General features: G+C 44.4%; 1 protein-coding gene across 4 annotated transcripts in view; it reads left to right on the top strand.

The window, feature by feature from the left end:
- Positions 1-26,516, top strand: part of dock11 (dedicator of cytokinesis 11) — a 322,191-nt gene that overhangs the window by 97,400 nt on the left and 198,275 nt on the right. For all 4 annotated transcript variants that reach the window (XM_063060509.1, XM_063060507.1, XM_063060506.1 and 1 more), the window contains exons 14-21: positions 6,194-6,276; positions 10,151-10,273; positions 18,019-18,098; positions 18,199-18,386; positions 18,480-18,545; positions 20,407-20,499; positions 20,599-20,722; positions 22,501-22,622. In XM_063060509.1, the coding sequence (XP_062916579.1) occupies positions 6,194-6,276; positions 10,151-10,273; positions 18,019-18,098; positions 18,199-18,386; positions 18,480-18,545; positions 20,407-20,499; positions 20,599-20,722; positions 22,501-22,622 (879 nt within the window). The remainder of the gene's footprint in view (positions 1-6,193; positions 6,277-10,150; positions 10,274-18,018; positions 18,099-18,198; positions 18,387-18,479; positions 18,546-20,406; positions 20,500-20,598; positions 20,723-22,500; positions 22,623-26,516) is intronic.

Genomic DNA, 26,516 nt, shown 5'->3' with positions numbered 1-26,516 from the left:
GTCCAAGGACGGAAGATTGGTTTGTGTGATGTGCTGCGCTGTGTTCACGATCTTCTGCAGCTTCTTCTGGTCTTGGTCAGGACAACTTCCATACCAGGTTGTGTTGCACCCTAGAAGAATGCTTTCTATGGTGCATCTATAAAAATTAGTGAGGGTTTTAGGGGACAGGCCAAATTTCTTCAGCTTTCTCAGGAAGTAAAGGAGCTGGTGGGCTTTCTTGAAAGTGAACTCTGCTTGGTTGGACCATGTCAGGTCATTTGTGATATTGACCCCGAGGAACTTAAAGATTTTGACCTGTTCCACTTGCGCACCACCGACGCCAATGGGGTCGTGCGGTCCGCTACTCCTTCTGAAGTCAACAACCAATTCCTTCGTCTTGCTGACGTTGAGGGATAAGTTATTGTCTTCGCACCATGCCACCAGGTTCTTAATTTCCTCTCTGTACTCAAACTCATCATTACTCATCATGACCTCTGTTCATTCTGTGGGATTATCTGTCAAATTGAGTGACTGGGTTGGGAGATAGATCTCATTCTGATCTGTGTGTTCTTGGCCTCCTATCTTTCTGCAATAAGGGCCAATAGAAACATGAGGAATCCCACCTAAGATTCCATCTCAGCACTGTGGAATTCCATACCTAATTCAACAACTTCCACTGAATTAAAATGTTAAAATCCTGTCTCTTAGAATCCACTGAAGTAATTTTCTTACCATACTTGTTTGGCTCACTGCCCTGTAGTTCCCTGGCTTGATGTTGCCGCCCTTTTTAAATAAAGGTACAATGTTAGCTACCCTTTATCCTTACAGTACCTCACCCATGGCTGACAGTGATACAAATATCCCTGCCAGGGCCCTATCAATTTCTTCCTTTGTCCCACAATGTCCTAGGATATACTTGTCACTATATCAAGGGATGAAACACTGGGGTAAAAATCATCCACGGTCTGAGTGGTGGAATGGGTTTGATAGGTTGTTGCAGATTTCAGTTTGCCTGCAGAGTGACACTTCATTTAAGGATTAAATATGTTCTGACTCTCACTTGCAATCTTTGCTGGGACTTGACTTGAGAGGCTTCGGAAAGGCAGTGGCACAATGGAAGGAAGCGTTACGTAGAAGTATTCAATCAGTTTTGAAGGCTTTACTTTTGTGGTTAAGTCCAGATGTAACTTTACAAATAATGATTCAGTATGAAGAGAAAACTAGCACTTGCATATCCCAGAAGTTATACTGCATAATCACTTTCAGCATCATGTAATTTAAAAAAAAAGATTTTTCTGTGAGTGAAGTTCAGAACAATTATTTCCCATTTGATTTGCATCATTGCAAAGAGCTGACTGGGCATTGTAGGTTTCCCTGAGTTCCCGGGAGTGTGGACAATGACATTGTTCCTTTGGGGGCATGTCCAGGAACCTGGACAGTGTTGGTCTAGGACATCTGCTGTTGGCACTCATAGGGAGATCTGGTCTTATTATGGTAAATAGAGCTGGAAAAAGCAGGTAAGTGATGCACCATCCACAGACAATGCCCCACCTCAAAAGTCCAAGCTCCTCTATCTCCAGGGATCCTGTGACCACCCTTACTACTGATCTTCTGGGCTCCCCAGTATCATTGCCTCCTCAGACCCTGCTAGCCATTACACAAGTGCGGATTACTGTTTTGCAGACACGTGTACGCATGCACAGTCTTCCTTGTGTGTGTGGGTGCACGATAAGTACATGACCTGCCTTGCATGCTTTTTCCCTTGTTCCCTCTCTCAAACTCTGCCCCTTGTTGTTTGCCACCTCGTCCCTCCTTGCCTGTCATCTCCCATCTCCCTTCACCCTCACTCTAATGTCAAATGCTCCCGCCCTGAGAGCTGCAATTACTCTTCCTGCTCCCACCCCATCCCAGACCAACTCCTTCCCCCACCATCCTGGGATTGGACTTTGTCAAAACGAGATAGAATTTGCAAACCTCAGTTGCAGATGAGTTTTGAGGCCAGGACTGGGGATGATGTGGATTTTTTGACATGCTGCCTTTCATTACCACTCTCCTTCTGGCTGTACTGATCGTGTACTGTCCTGACTTCTGTTTCTTCTCCCATTAGGCAGAGAAGGAAAATATCTCTGACATGTTAAGACTGTGTATTCATTATTCAGTTAATTCCTGTGGGGCGGTGCTGCCTCCAAAGAAACAAGTGAGAAGGTGGTGCCTGTCATGAGAGAGAGGCCAGAACAAGAAGCTGTTGGCAACGCAGGAAAAAGACCTTGCTGCACAGAACATACAGCGCAGTGACGGGCTATTAATTCTGAGTGAATGCCCATGTTGTCCTGCTGTGAGCCTCCTCCCTTGCAATCTTGTTCCACCCATTAACATGTCTTTTGATTTCTGTTCTCCACATTAGTTTCACTTTACGCATTTCCCGAACTGGATCAATGCTTTCTTTTCAACTTAAGAGTCATGCAGGAAGGAAATGGGTTCTTTGCCCTTCCTTGCCCATACTGATCATCGAGTACACATTTACACTGAAACTACATTAATTTTTTTTTATTCTCGTGTATAATTTCTCCCAGACTCAACCACCTGCCCACACTCACGATAATTTACAGTGGCCAGTGACCTTGGAATGTGCGAGGAAACCTGGGAAAGCCACACAGTCTCAGGGAGAACGTGCAAACTCCACACAGACAGCCCTGGTGGTCACGATTGAGCCCGAGTCTCTGAAGCTGTGAGGCAACAGCTCTGCTTACTGCTCCAGTGTGCCATCCTACTGGGGCCACAACTGATCACCCACTATACATCCTGTCCCCATTTTCTTTGATCGCCCCCAGTGGTATGAAGTATATCAGTAGCCACAAACTAGGGGATCAGTGGCTTCTATTCTCCCGGGTTGTCTGAAACCTCATGGAGTGAACAGTGAACTATTCAATTCAGAAAAAGTTCAAAGTAAATTTTATGATCAAAGTACATGTATGTCACCATATAGTACAGCACAGTACAGGCCCTTCGGTCCACAATGTTGTGCCGACCCTCAGACCCTGCCTCCCATATAACCCCCCACCTTAAATTCCTCCATATACCTGTCTAGTAATCTCTTAAATTTCACTAGTGTATCTGCCTCCCCCAACTGACTCAGGCAGTGCATTTCACGCACCAACCACTCTCTGAGTAAAAAACCTTCCTCTAATATCCCCCTTGAACTTCCCACCCCTTACTTTAAAGCCATGCCCTCTTGTATTGAGCAGTGGTGCCTGGGGAAGTGGCACTGGCTATCCACTCTATCAATTCCTCTTATTATCTTGTACACCTCTATCATGTCTCCTCTCATCCTCCTCCCCTCCAAAGAGTAAAGCCCTAGCTCCCTTAATCTCTGATCATAATACATACTTTCTAAGCCAGGCAGCATCCTGGTAAATCTCCTCTGTACCCTTTCTAATGCTTCCACATCCTTCCTATAGTGAGGCGACCAGAACTGAACACAGTCCTCCAAATGTGGCCTAACCAGAGTTTTATAGAGCTGCATCATTACATCGCGACTCTTAAACTCTATCCTTCAACTTATGAAAGCTAACACCCCCTAAGCTTTCTTAACTACCCTATCTCGCTGTGAGGCAACTTTCAGGGATCTGTGGACATGTACCCCCAGATCCCTCTGCTCCTCCACACTACCAAGTATCCTGCCATTTGCTTTGTACTCTGTCTTGGAGTTTGACCTTCCAAAGTGTACCACCTCACACTTCTCCGGGTTGAACTCCATCTGACACTTCTCAGGCCGCTTCTGCATCCTATCAATGCTTCTCTGCAATCTTCAACAATCCTCTACACTATCCACAACATCACCAACCTTTGTGTCGTCTGCAAACTTGCCAACCCACCCTTCTACCCCGACATCCAGGTCGTTAATAAAAATCACGAAAAGTAGAGGTCCCAGAACAGATCCTTGTGGGACACCACTAGTCACAATCCTTCAATCTGAATGTACTCTCTCCACCACGACCCTCTGCCTTCTGCAAGCAAGCTAATTCTGAATCCCCCTGGCCAAACTTCCCTGGATCCCATGCCTTCTAACTTTCTGAATAAGCCTACTGTGTGGAACCTTGTCAAATGCCTTACTAAAATCCATGTATATCACATCCACTGCACTACCCTTATCTATATGCCTGGTCACCTCCTCAAAGAACTCTATCAGGCTTGTTAGACACGATCTGCCCTTCACAAAGCCATGCTGACTGTCTCTGATCAGACCATGATTCTCTAAATGCCCAGAGATCCTATCTCTAAGAATCTTTTCCAACAGCTTTCCCACCACAGACGTAAGGCTCACTGGTCTATAATTACCTGGACTATCCCTACTACCTTTTTTGAACAAGGGGACAACATTCGCCTCCCTCCAATCCTCCGGTACCATTCCCGTGGACAACAAGGACATAGAGATCCTAGCCAGAGGCTCAGCAATCTCTTCCCTCACCTCGTGGAGCAGCCTGGGGAATATTCCGTCAGGCCCCGGGGACTTATCTGTCCTAATGTATTTTAACAACCCCAACACCTCCTCTCCCTTAATATCAACATGCTCCAGAACATCAACCTCACTCATATTGTCCTCACCATCATCAAGTTCCCTCTCATTGGTGAATACCGAAGAGAAGTATTCATTGAGGACCTCGCTCACTTCCACAGCCTCCAGGCACATCTTCCCACCTTTATCTCTAATCGGTCCTACATTCACTCCTGTCATCCTTTTTTTCTTCACATACTTGAAGAATGCCTTGAGGTTTTCCTTTACCTACTCGCCAAGGCCTTCTCATGCCCCCTTATTGCTCTTCTCAGCACCTCACTTGTCACCCATGGTTCCTTCACCCTACCATTCTTTATCTTCCTCACTGGGACAAATTTATCCCTAACATCCTGCAAGAGATCTCTAAACATCGACCACATGTCCATCGTACATTTCCCTGCAAAAACATCATCCCAGTTCACACCTGCAAGTTCTAGCGTTATAGCCTCATAATTTGCTCTTCCCCAATTAAAAATTTTCCTGTCCTCTCTGATTCTATCCTTTTCCGTGATAATACTAAAGGCCAGGGAGTGGAGGTCACTGTCCCCCAGATGCTCACCCACTGAGAGATCTGTGACCTGACCTGGTTCATTACCTAGTACTAGATCTAGTATGGCATTCCCCTAGTCGGCCTGTCCACATACTGTGACAGGAATCTATCCTGGACACAGTTAACAAATAATATACAACCCTGAGATTCATTTTCCTGTGGGCATACCCAGCAATTCTATAGAATAATATCTAAGATCAACCAGAATGCAGAAGACAACAAACTGTTCAAATGCAGTTATTAGTAAGTAGATATAAATAATGAGAACATGAGATAACAACTTAAGGAGTCCTTAAAGTAGATCTTTGGTTGTGGGAACATCTCAATAGATGGGCAAGAGAGTATGATTATCCCATTTTGTTCAGGAACCTGACAGTTGAGGGGTATTATTTGTTCCTGAACTTGGTGATGCGAGTACTGAGGCTTTTGTACCTTCTACATGATGGCGGCAGTGAGATAACCTAAATACCCTCTGTTCCTATCATTCCCCTCCTGATCCACTCATGCACCTCATTCTTTCCAATCCCTCAACCCCCTGTTAAGCAGTTTCTTTCCCCTCCCCTACTCTGGTTCCATCTGCTTTTCATTCATACACTCAACCTTCCTCACCTTCCCTCTGCCCTCTATACCTCCCTTATTTGGTGGTACTTATCACCTTCCTTTCATCTTCAGCCCTTGGTTGCCTCCACATAACCTCCCAGCCTTTATCTCCATTCCTTTATCTCCACCTGGCTGTATCTGTCCATCATTCTCCCATCTCATGGATCCGTCACTTGTCAACACCTGTCACACATCTCCTCCTCGCCTCTTTATACTGGTTCCCTCACACTGATGTTCTTAACCCTTGTACAAGGTAATGACTTGAAATGTCAATTGTCCCTTTACCTCCTTGGGTAATACCTGACTCAGAGTTACTCCAACTGCTTGTGTTTTTGCTTGAAGTATATCTACCTCCTTGAAAATGTCTAATCTGAAGCATTCTCTACCCAGTGATGATCAGGATTACAAAGCAATGTCTGTGCTTGTTTGCAGTGTGAGTGGCATTCGGACTGTGCGATTTGTTTCAAGGCTTGGCCTTTTGACTCTGACACTTTCCTCTCTGTTTCCAGGCTGCACAGAAAGTGCTTAAGGCTGCAAGGCAGATCTGCGGCAGGCTGGGAGGCTACAAGATGCCTTTTGCTTGGGCGGCAAGGTTAGTGATCCATTTCAACTCTCTGTCGTTGATGGCTGAAATATTGTCTCTTAGTACAGGACTTGTATGTGCAAAGAATGAAAGCACACTGTTGGGGATACCCAGCAAGTCAGGCAGCATCTGGGGAGAGGGAAACAGAGGTGACATTTCACGCTGATGATTTTTCATCTGAACCAAAATAAGAACAAGGATGGTTTAGATTTGATGTAATTTATGCATGCCCTCTAACCTTTCCTGTCTCTAGTGAAAGGTCATCAACTTAAAAGGTTAACTTTCTCTCTCATGGTGGTACCTTAGCCTCTTTAACCCAGATGAAGCCTAAATCCAGCAGTGATTGCTTTTAAAAGCAGCAGAGCTTTGATTCCTTTTGATACCCCGCTCATCTCACTTGATCATGTTCAGTGCATTACACTTGGCCTTGTGGCATAAAACAGCAATCAGTTGGTGCAAATAACAAAATCTTATAAGTTGTGAATGAAACCTTGATCTTTGCATTGGATGTCTTGTTTGAGACTGGCATGTTAGCCAGGCAACAGAACAGTATTGATCAGTGGATTTTTGACAACAAGACCATTTCAGGAACGTTTCAGTTTATTGTGTTACTATTCCTATAGCAATGTATTGTGGTTAAACCAAGGTTGTGCACTAAAATGAACATGTTAGGTAGAGGTGATTTCCTCTTCATTGGTAATCACCCAGAATGTCTTCTGGTTTGTCATGGGGTCCAGATTGGAGGGAGTTTAACAGGACATGGTGCACTAGTCCCCAGAGAATGGGAAAAAATGCATCTTATATTGTCTTGATCTTCATCTTCATGTGTGGCTGAATGAGGAAGTGTGTGATCCAAAGTACGTGGTACCAAGTGTTACTGTGTTCTGAGGTTCTACCTGTCCTGGGTGTTGCAGAAGATAGGCCTGGCCCCTCTACCGTGCAACGCCTCATCAGTTGGGCGTTGCCTTTGTTGAAGAGTTCTTCCAAGAGAGTATCTTTGACCACGTCCATCAGACAGTGATTAGTACAAAATGTACAGCAGACGCTGGGTAGAGGAACACACTGGATTTTGTCTGAGCAGACATTCTCATCCATTCGGCAGAATGCCTCATCACCAGATCTGACCAACGAGCATCAAGACCTCGTATGGCCAGCTGTAAGAGGTGTTCTCCCCGTCGGAGCCTTCCACTACAGATGACTTGTCACCCTCAGTGTATGCTGCAGCCCGTGAAGGTTGCACTGTGGAAGAAATGATCACCCAGCTCTGCAGACAGTGAATGTTTGAGAGGGCATGGCATTGCAAGGGCCCATGTCGTGGGTTATCCCTAGCAGCTGCGTGCCAAAGGACTCTAATCTACGGGCTGTTCCCCAGGGCACACACCAGACGTCAAGTGCTGCTGAAAGGTCAACAACTCAGTAAGGAGGCCCTTTGGTCTGTCCAAAATTTATTGGTTCTTCATCCAAGTATTGTGAGGCAATAATCCCGACTGATCCAGTCCAGGTTAAAGTTGTGTGCACTGAGGGGCGCACTGAATCTCGTACTGGAGAAGGACGCTGGTCATAAATCAGCTGGTGGTGCTGGCTGGTCACTTTGGTCCCATTCACTGCCTTTGAGTCCTGGATCCAGAAGAGGCTGATGGATGACTTCTGGGGCAACAGGAGACACTGGATCTCTGCTGTGATCCCAAGTCTTCCGATTGTGGAGGGCGGTCGGTCGCTGGTGTGCGTACGTACTCAGCTGGCAGCTCTCCGACTCGGGAGTCTGCTGAGATCCCTGTACGGGGTGCACCTTCCAAGATGGCATGCGCTGACAACACACTTCCTCTTCCTGGGATATTGCCTTCTGGAGGGCATGCCTCTCCCAGCAGCGAAAATCAGTTGTGCTGCTCCCATTTTATCGAGTCTGGGGTCCAGTCACATCTAGTCAGAGTGCTCCAGTGCCAGTTGGGGTAGGAGGGTGGAGAGGCGATGGTGCTCTGACTGTGGGAAAGGAGTTCCCATCCCAAATTGATGGTTGTCGGGAAGGCTCAAGTATGTGGCGGGATCCTGGCAGTACTAACCCCTACTGAGCTGGGATTTCTCATGGAATCCAAAATTTCACAATGGAGAGGGTCTAATATAATGTAAGCAGTCTTACAGAGATGCCACCGTGCCATTTTGTGATGCGCCAAGGTGGTTCCTGTACGAACTGCTCTTGTGCAGCTTGCAGTTCCTTACCCTTGTATGGTAATGTAATGGGTGACCGATGACATATATTGTTTGTAATAGAAACTGGTCTACGTAATGCACAAGCACCATCATTAACTTGTGTTCACTTTAAGAGATGGTGTCTGACATAATGACGTCTGTGTAAGGCAACTGCTTTTGGTTTGCTCGTAATGGAAGCAAAGGGCTATGCTGTTGAAAAGCACCTAAAATGACTCTCGCATGTTTTATCCTACAACTTCGTCCTGATCTGTTTTAACCATCCAGCAATGAGGGAGGTCCTCAGTGGAAGTCTCTTTATGAAGTGGCCCTCTCCTTGTACGCAGGGGAAATTGTCTGGAAGGAGTTGCATGGGGCGGTGCCGTGTAACAGATGCTTTGTCCAGTTCACTGACACCACGTCCTCATATCCTTTCTGTGGCCGGTAGGGGTCAGTGTACCATACATGTATGGAATGTGGGAGGGTGCAGCTCCTCTTTCACATTCTGCTCCTCAAACTCTGGCTGCGCTCCTGATATAAGGTCACCGGGGTGGAGGGCAGTGGGTCTCCTGTCAAGCTTGCTTCTTCCTGAGCTTGATCAGGACGGCCATTCATGGGTCCAGTTACCTGCCCCTCTCCTGAGGTTATGTTTGTGCCCAGATGCCCTTGGAGAGGGAGCATGCAGTTCCTATGGGTACATTGGGGGATTTCTGAGAACGGTGGTCCCCCTCCACCCAAGAAATTGTCCAACAATCTCTTTAATCCCCTACCATCAGGCAGGAGGTGCCGTATTATTAGGACAAGAACTGTTGTCATAGGAGACAGCTTCTTCCTCCAGGCTGTGAGACTACTGAACTCCCATGTCTCATCATGTAGGAAGCACGAGTAGAGTTGTACTGTTTACTTTTTAACTTGTATCCACCCTGGTATTTGTTAATTTATTTGTGCTAATATTACTTTGTGTTATATGTGTGAGTTGTATGTACTGTGTGTTATGCACCTTGGTCCAGAGGAATGTTGCCTCATTTGTTGATATACATGGCCACGGCTGAATGACAATACACTTGAACTTGTGTTTTGTAGAGAATAGTAACCTTTGTTTTGAAATTATAAATAGTTTTTGTAATTCCCTGATCATTGTGTGTATCTTGTCAGTGAATGAACATTTGTAGTTTTGTAAAAACTAAAACATAATGCAGCCAATGCTAAGGCTGTATGGGAAAGGACCACAAGATGGCTCCTTCCACCACTTTACACAAAGAGGCTGGAGATGGGTGGGAAAGGCTCTCAAGTATTGAAAGGGTTACAACCTCAGGGCCACGCGATGACAATGGTGCTGTTCGTGTTTTTTTCCCCTCTCTCTCTCCAAAGTATACATTCTGTAATGTACTGACCAAGAATGTAAAGGTTTCATTGCAGTATTTCATTCTTTTGTATATATTTTTCCTGTGAATAAAGTCTATTTTTGAAATTTAAAATAAATACACAATCTTCTTTTTGAGAAGGATTAATACTACAATAAAAAAAGGTGAAAAGTGGATTTAAGAGATGCCTTTCACAACACTGTAACAACTCAAATGTTTACAGCCAATGAAATATTTAATTATTATTGTTGCAGGCTCTATTACTGTTATCAAATTAGATTTCTACTTGAGCTGGACTGAAGTTGTTAATAGTTGTGTTTTCTCCTTTTTTTCAGACCAGTGTTTAAAGACACAGAAGGTTCTTTAGACACAAGTGGAAAGTTCTCACCTTTTTACAAGCAGGATAGCAACAAGCTGTCTACAGAAGATTTACTGAAAATGCTGGCAGACTTCAAAAAGTAAGCATATTGTGTTTTTTTTAACCCCCCCAGAATAGCAAAGGGTATTGGAAGTTAAGATTAACTTTATGTCCATGAGCAAATATCATCATTGATCTGAGGGGCATTAAATGCAACCTAGAATTATGTAGTGCAAAAGCTGTAAAGCTAGTCCTTCAGCATACTGAGTCTGCGCTGACAATTACAAACTTACATTCTCTTCTCCACATTCCTAACAATCCCTTCAGATTTAACTGTTCACCAACATAGGGGCATCTTACAGCAACAAATTAACCCTACCGACCTGTATGCTTTTTGGATATGGGAGGAAACAGCTACACCCAGAGGAAAGTCACTGTGAGAATTTGCAAACACCATACGGGCACCTGAGACTCTGGAGCTATGAGTCAGCAGCTCTACGAGATGTGCTACTGTGCTTCCCTGGATCTGAGAGGGAGAATGAAAGATCCCTCCTTTTCTTAGTGCTGCTGTTGACCATGGTGACTTACTGGCATCGCAAGTTTGGCGAGTCTACAATTTCACTTTTACCACCAGTGTCAGAAGTGTTGCCTTGAGGTTTGCTGCAGTGTTCATTAAACTAGATGTGAATGGTGGCGTGGAGCAGTGACGAAGAGTTGTAGAGTGCAAAGCACAGAAGATAGCGATTTTTTTTAAAAATCTGATTCCACCAGCACCTCTGTTTGGTACATGCCAGATGTCAACCACACTCTTGTGTGGAAAACATGCTCGCTTTTGAATCTCTACCTCTCACCTTAAAACTACGGCCTTAGTACTTGATACCCTACCATTGGAAAAAGATTTTGACTATCTGCAGTACACTATCTATACATCTTAACTTCAACAAAATGATGCAGAAATATGGTTCAAATGGTTCCATTTATTATCAGAGAATGTATACAGTGTACAATCTGAAATACTTGTCTTCGCAGACATCCATGAAAGACAGAAGAACCCCAAAAGAATGAGCAACGGAAAGTTAGAACCCTGAAGACCCCCCTTTCTCCCTCCCCTACACAAGCGTCAGCTCATCAATCTCCCCCCCGAACCCCAACCTATTTCATCAAAAAGCATCAGCGCCCAGCCCCCACCAAGCATCAGCAAAGCTCCCAAAGAAAGACCATGATCTGCAGTCACCAAACTCAATGGTTTACCTGACGGTTCGACATGCCACAGGCTCTCTCTCTCACTAATGAGGGACAGAGAGAGATCCGCCATTTTCACAGTAAAAGGGAGACTGACAGTCACTGTTACAGTCTGCTGTGTTGCGTTTTATTCTGAGATTCTCCCACTCGATAATCGACGGCAAACTGCCATCAAGAGGGAGAGTGTAACTGCTTGACTACAGAGATCTCCGTCCATACATCCACCGCAGCGAAATCCTGCTGTTCCATCTCCCGCGATGCCCCAGTCGGTAACACCAGCCTGGAATCAGTCATCCACAGGGCCAAACCCCGGAGGTGCTATTTTCCAAGCCGCGTCTGGAGAATGTTGGAAAATGGTCGGCTGGCAAGTTCCAGGAACGGGAACTCACCCGCCATAAAAAGGCAGTTTGAGTGCCTCTTGCAGACGATGACCTTGATAGGACCCTAACCACCTTGAAAAGGGAAAAAAGAGACATTAAAGAAAGGAATTTAAGCTTCTTCCGCAGATGAGCTCAAAGAGGCAGCCGCTTGGCGCCATCTTAACTCTGCCCACCAATATAGGAAAAGGGAAGGGAGGGCAGGGTATGTCGACTCAGACCATGAGAGGCCTGGAGGCCTGCGTCGGGCATTTTCATGCCTTACAAGGCGCAGATTGGAAGTCTGTGTGGGGCGCCACTCCTCGCACAGACACTAGAGCAATGTGTGGTTAAGTGCCTTGCTCAAGGACACAAACACACTGCTACAGCTGAGGCTCAAACTAGCGACATTCAGATCACTAGATGAACGCCTTAACCACTTGGCCCACGTGCCCAACTCAATATAAGAAAAAGACATGAGAAAAGTTCTGAAGGAATACTTTGATATGTTTTCTGTAATTACTACCACTTCTATTTTTATCATGCCGTTAACCTGACAATGCCCCTTGAATGATTATGTGACAAAAATGACCACCAAGCCATATTGGGAAATATTGGAATAGATGAGCAGAAATTTGGCAAGAGGGGATGTTTAGGAATTCCAGAGGTGAAGGCTGAGAATTCCTGATTTCAAATTTTGTTTGGTTCAGGGAGGTCATCAATGTTGAAAAGTTTCACTTGGAGAAATAATTATTACGCCAAAATACACAGAGTACTCTTTAATTTGGGTGGCAGGCTGGAGATACATCTCTACCAAAGGAGGTGTAATGCTCTCTTTCCCTCTGCTAGCCTGCGGGTCACCCTTGGGCAAGGTGTAACACCTGTGTAGCCTCCTGATCAGGGTCATGTGAAGCCATGGGATCAGATGGTGGATGGTTGTATAAACAGCTGATGCAGATCACAAGTCCTGACTATACAAGAGGCAGACAATCTCTGAAGAGTATTGGTAATGACTAGGGTCACCTGTCTGCGAAGATACTGCCCAGAAGAAAGGAATGGCAAATCACTTCTGTAGAAAAAATTTGCCAAGAAGAATGATGGTCAGAAGGCCATAATCCCCCACATGATATGACACAGCACCTGATGATGGTGACTCTTTAATTAAGGACATTTGTGCCCTGTAGAACATACACTTCTCTCACATCTTTGTATTTTACAAGAGATTTCCTTAATAAATCATTTGCAAGGCCCCTTATGTTACACCACAAGGAAAGATAGTTGATTCAGTAACCATGTGCAGGTTTTTTCATTGAGGAGTTCACTTAACTTCTCTGCCTTCCTTCTCCACGTACCCCTGCAATATCCTTCCTTTCAAATCCATATGCAATCCCCTTCTGAAGTCCCATTAACAGACTTTACACAATTTCAGTTCAACAAGCAGCCAAAGGTTTCAAAGGATATTAAGTATCAAGTAATTCATGGCAATCAATCATTTGCATAAAACATGATTTAGCAATGGCAAGATGCTGACAAAAGCAAATCCATAAATGCTTAACTAAGGTGTGTTGTCTGGACCGGAGGGCTTGATTCATAAAGAGAGAATGGATAGGCTGGAACTGTTTTCCTTAGAGTGAAAGAAGTTAAGGGATGACCTTTCAGAGGTTTTTAAAATTATTAGGGGTGTAACTGGATACATATTCACAGTCCTTTCCCCGAGGCAGTTGAGTCCAAAGCTCATAGACATAGGTGTAAGATGATTTAAAGAGAACTTGAATAGTGTTTTTTTTTACAGAGTATGTGGTGAGGTATATGAAATGAGCTGGTAGAGAAAGGTACAATTAGAACCTTTAAAACACATTTGGATACAGTACGTGGGAAGGTAAAGCATAGAGGGATATGGGCCAAATGCATATAAAAGGGTTAAGTCTCTTGATCAGCATGGACAAGTTGAGTCTAAGAGACTCGTTCTGCACTACTTAACTATAAAGCATGTTAATTAAATTTCAAGCAACATACATCAAAGTTGCTGGTGAACGCAGCAGGCCAAGCAGCATCTATAGGAAGAGGCGCAGTCGACGTTTCAGGCCGAGACCCTTCGAAAAGGAGAGTGAGAGAAAGAATGTGTGCATAAAAAGGAGTAACAGCTAGGGTACGAGGGGGAGGTGGGGCCTAGCGGAAGTTAGAGAAGTCAATGTTCATGCCATCAGGTTGGAGGCTGCCCAGACGGAATATAAGGTGTTGTTCCTCCAACCTGAGTGTGGCTTCATCTTTACAGTAGAGGAGGCCGTGGATAGACATGTCAGAATGGGAATGGGATGTGGAATTAAAATGTGTGGCCACTGGGAGATCCTGCTTTCTCTGCGTCGGGTGCTCCCGATGTGGCCTTTTATATATTGGTGAGACCCGACGCAGACTGGGAGACCGCTTTGCTGAACATCTACGCTCTGTCCGCCAGGCCTCTCTCCTTTTTCTCCCTCTGTCCCTCTGAATATACCTCTTGCCCATCCTCTGGGTCACCCCCCCCCCCATCTTTCTCCCTAGGCCTCCTGTCCCATGATCCTCTCGTATCCCCTTTTGCCTATCACCTGTCCAGCTCTCGGCTCTATCCCTCCCCCTCCTGTCTTCTCCTATCATTTTGCATCTCCCCCTCCCCCTCCGGCTTTCAAATCCCTTACTCACTCTTCCTTCAGTTAGTCCTGACGAAGGGTCTCGGCCTGAAACGTCGACTGCGCCTCTTCCTATAGATGCTGCTTGGCCTGCTGCGTTCACCAGCAACTTTGATGTATGTTGCTTGAATTTCCAGCATCTGCAGAATTCCTGTTGTTTAATTAAATTTCATCCCGTCTTCCTGAGAACCTTTTCTGAATTATTCTGAGCTCCAGCCCTCCACTGTTGATCCTCCTTGCCTTTCTGTTTATAAAAGAAACCTGTTGGCATGAAGAGAATTGCCTAATTGGTCTCCCACAGTTCCACTATTGTTAGGGAGGACCTAGGAAGGAGCAAAAGAAATTTCCATCAAAACTGAAGTTCTTTCATTTTCATACTTGGTCCAAGTATAGTAATATAACTACATTTTAACTATTTTCTCCTTTCCACATTATTACATCTTAATCCAGGCTCAAATAATACTAACATTAATGGACCTGGAATAGATTCTTGGAGAGGGCTGTTTGATTTTCATTGTCAGCGCCTTGCCCATGTCACAGACCCTGACCCCTGACTCCAACAATTCATTCAGCCTACTGTCCAGATTCCTAGCCCCACAACCCACTTGCACACTGGACGTACAAGTTCATGTCCTGGACTATTGAATACAGGTTCATTCAGATTCATGTCCTGGGCTATGTATTGGATCATCAGAATTTGCAAACCGCAAAGAAGAGAAAATCTACAGATGCTGGAAATCCGAGCAACACACACAAAATGCTGGAGGAACTCAGCAGGTCAGGCAGCATCTATGGAAATGAATAAACAGTCAATATTTTGGGCTGAAACCTGCCAAAGTCCTGCTGAAGGGTCTTAGCCTGAAACATTGACTCTTTTTTTCCATAGATGCTGCCTGGTCTGCTAAGTTTCTTCAGCATTTTGTGTGTGTTGCTAGAATTTGCAAGCAACCAGATGTCAGATTACTGGTCTTCACTGGTGATCTAGATTCATCAATCAGTCTGTCCACAGTTTCAAATTCTAACCAATCAAGCAGTGTAAAAGAACAAACTGGAAGTTGTTGGATGATGCTGATGAGCATTAACAAGATGGTATCTTTATTTGCATGATGGCATCAAATGCTTTGGCAGCATTCATCTCTGGAGTAAATTTGCCCTTGTGTGGTTTGTTTTCAAATGTATTTGGGTCAGTCAAGACTGTTCTTTGCAATGGGAATCTCACAGACTGTTAGGAGCACAGACAAGACCATCAAGATAATACTACATTCAGTTCCCATATCAACACATCAATGTATAGTGAGGGCTAGTTCACTGAATATGTACTTGGAGAGAGATGTCCTGATGCAAATTGCATCAAAGGGAGTGTATGGGAATATGATACTGAGGTAGAGGGTCTCCCATGATGGTATGTAATGGTGGAGGAGTCTGAAAGGCTGAACGACCTGGTCTCTTGTTTGTCCTGTGGGCTTCCAAGATAATTGGCAAATCTGCAAGCCAACAAATCTTCAAAGTGAAATTCAGTTTAATATAAGCTGGCATATGATTTCACTCAATGGTACCATGATTGAACTGCGTGCAACCCTTACCTTTAGTATGGTCATGTGGAATTTGTACCTTCTTTCTGTGACTAGGTTTCCCCTGGGTGCTCCAGTATCCTCCCACATCCCAAAAGCATGAGGCTGTAGGTCGATTGAGCCCTGTAATTCAACTCTAATGTGTGGCTGAATGGTAGAATATGAGGGAAGTTGATGAGAATGTGGGGAGAATTTTTTTAACATGGGATTAAAGTGGGGCAAATATGAATGGGTAGTTGGGCTGAAGGATCTGTTTCTATATGACTCTGACACTTGTGGAGAACTGCTGATCAAGCTATCAAGCTGTGGAGTTACTTGGTGAAAGATACTGATTCATAGTGTTTCTGGTATTCGGCTCACATGTTGAGAGTTGAAACCACTAAAAGTATGATTGAATCGCAGAAGAAAACACTTATATTTAATCACTGTATCGGGACATGCATACTGATGCATAACTTATGAAGCACTTTCGATCAACAGGAAATACCAAGTTGCTGCTGCAAGAGCCCAGAAATAGCAATGAGAACACGACCAAATAACGTGTTGAATGATGCCTGTAGAGGGAGCGATATTAATACTAATAACAATTTAACAACATTTAATAGGTATTAGGACACATACATCAGTAGGAAAGGTTTAGAGGGATATGGCAAATGCAGGCAAATGGGACAAGCTTGGGTGGGCATGGAGCAGATAGGCTTTAGAGCCTACTTCTGTGCTATACGAAAGTTACTCTGTAAGTAATGTGGTATCTTGTGGCCTGAGAGTTGTGCCTATGGCACATAATCTGGTGGCACTCTTAGGAGCCATTGGGTTCCTGCATAGTCCTCGGGGAAGGCCTCTGATAACATTCTCGGTGCATTGGACTATCTGCCTCCTGTCCTGTGCTATACATTCAGTGCTAACTTTGAAGGAAAACATGAAATAATTTCCAAATATTTGTCTGTGGAATCATTGCTTTAGACTATTCTTTTCTCAATATGGCGCCAAGTTGCGACGTCCGTTGACTCACGGTTCAGATATAGTTGTTTCTTAAAATTAAGACATAGAAAATGCTGGAGGAACTCAGCAGGTCAGGCAGCATCTGTAGAAAAGAGCAAACAATCGACGTTTCAGGCTGAGAGCCTTCTTCAGGACTAGACTGATTTTCTTTTGTTTCTTAAAGTAGTTTTTTTAGGTATGAAAGGATGGTTTGGAGGACAGAGAGGGGAGTTAGAGGTCAGGCCAGGGATTAGGAACCGGAATGTGATGAATTTGAAATCAGGCCAGAGTCTACATCTCAGACATCCCACCCTGCAAAAACTCATTTCAGGGAGGTAGCACCATCAATTTGTGGGAGACTTCCAGAACTTCAGGGAGAGGTGGGATGTCTGCAATAGAGTAGCTCCTTAGCAGCTAGCCAGCTAGTTTAAATAACGTTAGCTATGCTAATGAATGAATGACACCTGATAGCTCACCTCAGCATGTCTTTTACAGTTTTAACCCACCATGGACAATAGAAAAGTCACTGTTACAAACAGTGCAGCGAGCAACACTGTCATTATTTTTGACCCCTATTAGGCAGGGGTACACTTTAGTGTAGTCTGGGGTGATGTACGTTTTATATTTTCTTTTTTTGGAACACTCTGCCATGGCGTGCTCTCCCTCTCTCACGCTCGCTCTCTCACGCTCTCACTCTCGTGCGCTGTCTCTTGCTCTCTCTCTCACACACTCGCTCGCTCGCTCTCAAAAAAAAATCGATTTCCGGGATATTATATATAATTTGCGGGTATCAGGGAGCCCCTGTCAATACGCGGGAAAATCCAAGAACTTCCAGGAGAGGTGGGATGTCTGACATCTCCACTCCACATTCGAAGGCCTGTGGTTGTTAACCCAAACAGCCAATGTTCTTCACTGTGTGTTTTGGTATACTTGTGTTAAATAAACTTAAAACTTTAATCTTAATCTTGATCTTGTTATTATGGACAATATATGACTGAGTTTTCAATCCATTCTGATATTTTGACTTAGGGTAGAGAAAATATCCAAACTTCAAGTGATTCCAGGAGATTTTGATGTCGCCATCGAGTGTGTTCCTCCTGATATTTCCAGTAAGCAGGTTTACTCTAGTTGGCTTTTCATTTGAAGTTGTCTGATGTAAATTTTTTAGAGCTGCCAGGCAATGAAATGCATCTCTCTTGCTTTGTTTAGATTGTGTAACTTCATCGTACATCCCTGTGAAGCCATTTGAGGAAGCCAGCTGTGACACTGTGACGTTTGAAATTGAAGAATTTGTTCCAGATTTTGCAAAGTACATGTACCCTTTCACAACTTTCAAGAACCACATGTATGTTTATCCCATGCAGCTGAAATATGACAACCAGAAAACTTTTGCAAAGGTATATTGCTTCAAACTCTTACTGTACAATTTCTGAATCCTCTCATTGACCTGACTCTCTCTTGTACTGATACTATCTCTTCCCTATCCTCAGGCAAGAAATATTGCAGTCTACGTGGAGGTGAGAGATTCTGATGGAGATAAGTCTCAGCCACTGAAGGTGCGTGAGACAGTGGACTCTATAACACACAGTGTTCAAAGTTTGCAGAATTGCGGGGTGGGAGTGAAAACAGATGAGCAACATAATCCTGGAGCAACACACTCCTGGAGTCAGATTCCCCCTTCTCCAGCCCTTTATCTCTTTCACCAATCAACTTCCCAGCTTCATACCCCCCTGCCCGCCACTCCCCCCCCCCCCCCCAGCTCTGACTTCTCTTTCTTTCCAGTTCTGATGTGCAGTCTCGGTCCAAAATGTCGACTGTCTACTCTTTTCCATCAATACTGCCTGGCCTGCTAATTTCCTCCAGCATTTTGTGTGTGTTGCTTGTGATGTACAGCTCTGTTCAATTAATCTTTAATATACATTAGGAATGAACACATTATTTTTTTGCTGAGCTTTTCCTTCATTTTAGAAGTGATCTCTTTAAAACATACAGGAAGTTCTAATAGAGCTTGGCAGGATGGGTGCAGCATTGAGGATTCTCATGGTTGGGGTGTCTGGAACAGAGTGTGGGCCATTCAGGTCAGAGGTCAGATGAAAGTGCTCACTCTGAGTGTCTTCGATCCATGCAGCTCTCTACCCAGCTGCTGTGGAGAAAACTGGAGACAATATCTCTCTCTGAAATACCATCCCTGAGTATATTCAAGGCAGAGACTAATAAACTTTATGTATTAAGAGAAACAGGAGTATGAGGTTAATGCAGATGATGGTGCTGAGGTGAAAGATCAGCCACAATATTATTCAATAGCAGAGCCAGTAGGAAAGACTGAATGTCGTCTTGCTTAAATTCTGTATGTTCTGATTTGTGAAGGTCTGAGTGAGCTGCAAATCTGCTTCCAAATTGTGTCTGGATGCCAGTGCAGTAAAACATTGCTGATCTACTATCTGATGGTTCAGCATCTTACTCACTGGGTGTTAATTCCCTCAGTCCAATTCACACACCAGGGCCCTGTTTCCTTCATTCCCTCTAGCACGTATTGCCAAAGAGACAGCTCACAAATTGGCAGGTTATTAGTGCGTATGTTATTTTCTTAATCTACCAGTTCACAACCTATCAACTCATGCTAGGTTTCACTAGTTACCAGATTTAGTGGTGTTTCAGGCAAGTTAACATTACCCTACTGGACATACATTCAGAGGCCACCCGTACTAATAAAGTAGCCACTTTATTATATGTTAATTGTCTTCTGCTGCTGTAGCCCATCCACTTCAAGGTCTGATGTGTTGTGCATTCAGGGATGCTCTTCTGCACACCACTAATTAATGTGTGATTATTTGAGTTACTGTCACCTTCCTGTCAGTTTAAACCAGTCTGGCATTCTCCTCTGTCCTGTTTCATTAACAAAGCATTTTCACCCACAGAACTGCCGCTCACTGGATTGATTTTTTTTGTTTTTTGCATCATTCTCTGCAAACTCTTGAGAGTGTTGTGCATGAAAATCCCAGGAGATCAACAGTTTCTAAGATCCTGTCTGGCACCAACAATTATTCCATGGTCAAAGCTACTTAGATCACATTTTTTCCACATTTTATTATTTGGTTTGACCTACAAAGGAACTTCTTGACCATGTCTGCATACTTTTATGTATTGAGTTGCGACCACATGATTGACTGATTAGTTAGTTGTATAAACAAGCAGGTACACAGGTCTACCTAATAAAGTGACCACTGAGTGTATAATACAGAAGGAATCTATTTTTACACTTTAATATTCCATATTTAATAATGCATTGTTGCAAAAGAGTTCTGGTATGCAGCTTCCTTGCAGTTTATGTGGAAATCATGATGTTTTGAGTGTGATGTGTATTAAAATAGATCTAGCAGAAAACAAGAATGAGATCCTTTTAATAACTGTCTGCAGTGCATCTATGGGAAGCCAGGAGATCCAATGTTCATAACCAAAACTTGTGCAACAGTTTTGCATCATCAGCAGTGTCCAGAGTTCTACAATGAGGTACGTCAGTGTGATTTGCTTTCTGTACACAAGTGAATTAATAGTCTGTCTGTGACTCCCAACATTGTGTAATACTCCGCCTGTTATTTGTCCTTGCAGATTAAGGTTGAACTGCCTGTGCAACTTCACGAGAAGCATCACCTCTTGTTCACCTTCTACCACGTCATCTGTGACATAAACAGTAAAGGGACAACTAAAAAACGCGAAGCTCTTGAGACACATGGTATGGATGTGAGGGTAGCCAAGTGACAAAAATTATTGCCGAGGTAGAATCCAATCTCTGCCACATTTCACTCACTTTGAGTTATTTCCATATAATTGCATTCACAGTAAAACTCTTATTCCCTGGCACCCTTGGGTCTTTGCCCTGCAGCAGATTTTCTGGACAGTTGAATGTTCCTCCTATTAATTTTTACGTGTTAAAGAGAAGAATAATAAATCTTCCAGAGCACCCAATGTTTTTAAAGAAAAACGGAAAATACCCAAGCCCTGGACATTATCTCCAGCTGTAAACACACCCAACTTCCTGATTTCTGCTCTTCTGGACTCTGACCCCGGCTCTAGCTCACAGTTTGGAATTCAGATCACATTGCTCTCCAGGCTTCTGGCTCCATCGTGTTTTCTGATCAGCCTCCGGATTCCTGGCTCATGTTACAGACGAATGACCATTGGGGTTCTCAAACTAGCAGATGCCAAATTATTGCAGTTTGACAGTTATTTGAAGTACTTTGAGTATGTAGCCCAGTGCTCCTATGTTACGATACTGGACTAGAAATGTTGGTTGAAGCTCCACAATGGCAAGTTGGGGCTCTGAATTCAGCAAAATCTGGTAACATATTGACTGAATTGTAAGAACCCCCACCAACCACCAACAGGAAATAAGATGGGTTAATGTCCTCCTTATCCCCACCCCCCCAACATATCAGGCCTGCCTACATACAATAGCTACACATCGTGCGATTGACCCTTAGTGTCTTATTTTTCATTTAAGATATTTATCACCCATTACTGTTTGCTTTCATGCTGGAGAGCAGCTGATGTTTGGGAGTATTGGTCACTGTTGGGATAATTGCAAGTGATTCTTTGGTTAGAAGATTGCTTCTTTCACTCAGGTAAAGTTCATGTAAATAAGTCTGATAGAAATAAGTAGTTATTTTGAAAGCTTTCAATGACTGATTTTTTTTTGGTCATTTTAAATTCACAATGGAAATGCAGAGTTTAAACAAGACATTATTTTGTGTTTTATTTGTTGAGTTCAATAATCATTGCAGTGTGCCCTATTTTTCAACATAAAACATCCCTTTTGTTCTTTTCCATTGTTGTTAACCTAGACCAGTTAAGTGTCAACAGAAGAACGAGGAGCAGAAGTAGGCCACTCAGCCCCTCAAGCTTGTGCTACCCTTCAATATCATCATGGTTCATTTATTCCAGGCCTCAATTCCTCTTCTTTTGCTCATTCCACATAACCTTCAATTTCAAAATCTATCAAAAGTTTAATCTCCTCCACGTTAAATACCTTAAATGAGCTCGACTCCATAACTCACTGGGATAGAGATTTATGGAGATTCACCACCCTTTATGACATTTCCACACACTTCAGTCTAAAATGACCACCTCCTAATCTCGTAGCTGTGTTCCTTCATTTGAGATTCTCCCACAAGTGAAAAGACCTCAATGTCGATCTAGTCCATTTCTCTTAGGATCGTATATGCTTCAATAAATTCATCTCGTTCTTCCAAATTCCAAAGAATATAGAACCAACCTGTTGAGCCTGTCTTGATGGAGCTGCTTTATTACTCTTACCCTATTTAGTAGTTTGAACCGAGTATAAAATCACTAGAGATCTTTATAGCTCGATTTATGATTAAAGTATTAAATGCAAAAGGAAGGCACAAATTGAATTTCTCTGCAGTAGGTTTTCTAACACATGCTGTTGGGATGTGGAGCTCAATATCCGAGCCCAATGCTCCATGTGACTCGGGTGTTTTGTGCCTTGTTCAGTTGGTTACGCTTGGCTGCCGTTATTGAAAGATGGTCGAGTGGTTACATCTGAGCAGCAACTGCTAGTCTCTGCCAATCTGCCTTCTGGATACCTGGGCCTTCATGATCCTGACAACAAGAAGGTAAGATAATAAATGTTTTCTTTAGAGGGTTGGAGGCTAAGGGATGACCTGATGGAAGTGTATAAAATTATGAGATACAGAGAAAGGGTGGATAGAGTCATTTCCCACGGTAGGAATGTCAAATACCACAGGGTTTAAGTTGAGAGAGGGGAATTTTAAAGGAGATTTATGAGGTATGTTCTTTTACGCAGAGAGTGATAGATGCCCAGAATGTGCTGCTGGGAGAAGCCAATGATGTTTGAGGCATTCAGACCAGTGCATAAGCAGGTAGAGAATGGAGGGATATAGACTATATGCATGCAGATAGGATTAATTTGAATTGACTGACATGGTTAGTACAGACAGTGTGGACCAAAGGGGTTGTTCTTGCATTCTGAGCTGAAATAAGATTGCTTGTCAGCAAGTGGTCATGTTTCAACATTCATTTGAAGATATCCTTTCAGCCAATGATTCCACAGACAACAATGCCAACTCATGTGCATGAGTTAAGACTATTCCGAGCTGCTGGTGAGACAGCAGTCCCAGAAGGGATGGATAGGTGGGAGGATAGAATGAGTGGTTGAGAAAATGGCTCATCAGATGGAGGTAGAGATGGAAAGGTTTAAATAGAGAGTTTCAGAGAGTTGGACCAAAGGAAAGGTTCCTTGCAGCTCTCCTTGACCTCCCTGGGTCTGAGGTGGGATGGGCAGAATTGCCAAGGAGAGAAAGGCAGAGGCTCCGAGAGAGATTTGCATAGAGCAGTTAGGTGCAAAAGAGGGGATGTTAGGTGCTAGAGCAAATGAAGAAATATGGGTCTTGTTTTACCCATCCCCCAGCCAGAGGGCTGGCCTTGACAGAATACTGGAGAGTCTCAGTGATCCACAACAAACTCTGCCTATTTCATGGAACCCAGGCTGATGTATTAATGAGAAAATTCACCATTATGAGATTGGCCTCTGTTGATTAATCTGTGAGTCACACACACATTCTCTTTATGCGCATTTCAGGCTGCTGTTTAAAGAACAGAAATCAAAGGTGGATCAACTGCTAACTTCCCTCATTTTCTTGTGAGTCCTTACAATGAGCAGAAAGGCTACACTTGAATCAGAGTGTTTTGGACAAACCTAGAGTCAGTGTGAGCTTGTAGTTTTGTAGGGTATGGTGTGGCATTTGTGTAATTTGCAGATAATCTTTGATTTTTATTTCATGATAGCAATATGGGGAGAAGCTGAAGCATATGTTAGACTTGACTACATTCCCAAATATTGCTATGCAGAGTGCCTTGAGATTTGACATTCCCACTGTTTTTGTTACCATGTGACAGGAAAGAGAGATTGTACAGGAAAATAATTGAGGCATTAACTGGAAAGGAATGCCTTTCTCAAAGCCTCATGTTGAATACTGGGAATCTGCATCACTTAATGCCATTGATTAGTTCATCTTTGTTAGTTAAGGTTTTTGATCAGCTCTCTCTGCCTCCTAATGATTGGTTCTGTTATTTTCATGAGGTGAAGCTAAGATCACTGTCAGTGACTGCATGGAATTGGTACACTGACTGATTACCTCAGCAGTTGTACAGAAGCTTGTGTTCATGTTCAGACCACGAGATTTGTAGCTTCTTCACAACTCAGGATAAACATTAGCATTTAGCTCCATGCTACTGAACTGTATTCACAAGAGTTGAGTTAAGTTTGGTCTGGCTTGTGTCCAGTTTATAATTTGTGAAACAACAATATTTATTTGGTTGTTAATTCTTGGAACTAACTACCTGATTATTGCAATTAAAGTGTGCTGGTCCTGTCACTATCTGACAACAGTACTACGATAGGACAGGGATTAACATAGAACATAGAAATCTACAGCACATTACAGGCCCTTTGGCCCACAATATTGTGCTGACCATGTAACCTACTCTAGAAACTGCGTAGTTACCCTACTGCATAACTGTCTATTTTTCTACGCTCCATGTACCTATCTAAGAAAAGACCCTATTGTATCCACCTCCACCACAGTCACCAGCACTGTATTCCACACACCCAACACTTTGTGTGGAAAAACTAACCTCTGACATCCCCCTTGTACCCACTTCCAAGCACGTTAAAACTATGCCTCCTCCTGTTAGTCATTTCAGCCCTGGGAAAAAGCCTCTGGCTATCCACACGGTCAATGCCTCTTGTCATCTTATACACCCCTGTCAGGTCACTTCTCATCCTCTGTCACTCCAAGGAGAAAAGGCCAAGTTCACTCAACCTATTCTCATAAGGCATGCTCGCCTTATCCAGGCAATATCCTTGTAAATCTCCTCTGCACCCTTTCTATAGTATAATACAGGATGTAGTGCCCAGTGACAGTGAGAAACCCAGAAGGATAAATGGTGGGCATGCTTTGTTACATTGGTCTGTCAGTTAGTCTTTTTTTTCTGTGCACTGCTTTCATTTGCCACCTTCCAGTTTGGGGTTTGCCTTCAACTCCTGCTCAAATCCGTCACTCATGTAGAGAGCCCCAACATAAAATACCCAATGAGAATGGAATGAATTCCCTGACTGGATTAACGTTAAGGTCAAAGTTACCCATGTCCTGAGGCCAGTTAAAATGTGGGAATGTGGCGACCCACTTTCTAGCACACACGAACCGGCTCACAACAGCGTGCGCAGGCAGAGGGCCGGCCCCAAAAAGGGCGCCAGGCCATCTTCACCAGCAGGGGGAAGATCCCGCGCGTGGAAGGGGTCTGAGAATATGCATTCCCCACGGTAGTCTCGCCCAGGCAGGGCGGGAACGGGAAGGCTTTAAAGCAGATCGCTAAGTTTGAATAAATCTCTTTCATCGCAACTCTAACTCACTGACTACGTGTGGTTATTTTAGCGCTGTGTGTAGCACACCGCTACATTTGGTGACCCCGATGGCCCAAACGATATTTGGGCCAGAGATGACCGACGCCGCATCTGTTCAAGCAGTTTCGTTACAACTGCCAAGCTTCTGGCCGCTGAGATCCCGTCTGTGGTTGGAACAGGCAGAAGCACAATTCCACATTCGGCAGATAACCTCAGAGTCCACTCGCTACTACTACGTGCTGAGCTCTCTCGACCAAGAGACTGCTACACAAGTTGAGGAGTTTATACAGTCGACCCCGGAGAACAGCAAATACACAGCATTCAAAGCCCTGCTCATAAGGACTTTCGGACTCTCATGGTGCGAACGAGCTGCCTGCTTGCTGCACCTGGATGGTTTGGGAGACAGGCCGCCGTCGGCATTAATGAACGAAATGCTGGCCCCGGCTGAAGGACACAAACCCTGCCTCATGTTTGAGCAGGCGTTCCTAGAGCAACTGCCCGAGGACATACGCCTGCTGCTGTCCGACACAGATTTCAGCGACCCCCGGGAGGTGGCGGCCCGAGCAGATGTGTTGTGGAATGCCAAGAAGGAGAGAGGGGCATCCGTCGCACAGATCACCAAGCCGCGTACCCAACGACAGACCAGACCAGGCCCGGCAGCAGAGCCCAACGAACAATGGTGCTTCTACCACCAGCGGTGGGGCACAGAGGCCTGCCACTGTAGACCACCCTGCAAATTCCCGGGAAACGCCAAGGCCCAGCCGTCGCCGATCGCTACGGCGGCTGGCCATCAGGACAGCCTCCTGCACGTCTGGGACAAGCAGTCGGGACGCCGATTTTGGTCGACACCGGAGCGGAGATCAGCGTTTTACCTCCAACGAGTTACGACACCCGCAACAGAGAACCCGGACCCACCCTGAGGGCCGCAAATGGCAGCACAATACGAACCTACGGCACCCGCACGTTGCGGCTACAGTTCAGCTCCAGCCGGTTCACGTGGGACTTCACACTGGCAGCCGTGGCCCAACCACTCCTGGGGGCGGATTTTCTGCGAGCCCACAGCCTGCTGGTTGACCTGCAAGGG

The sequence above is a fragment of the Mobula hypostoma genome, chromosome 10 (assembly GCF_963921235.1).
Source record: "Mobula hypostoma chromosome 10, sMobHyp1.1, whole genome shotgun sequence".
Lineage (NCBI taxonomy): Eukaryota > Metazoa > Chordata > Chondrichthyes > Myliobatiformes > Myliobatidae > Mobula > Mobula hypostoma.
Note: the sequence above shows the minus strand (reverse complement) of the source record. Positions and strands in the feature narration are given on the sequence as shown.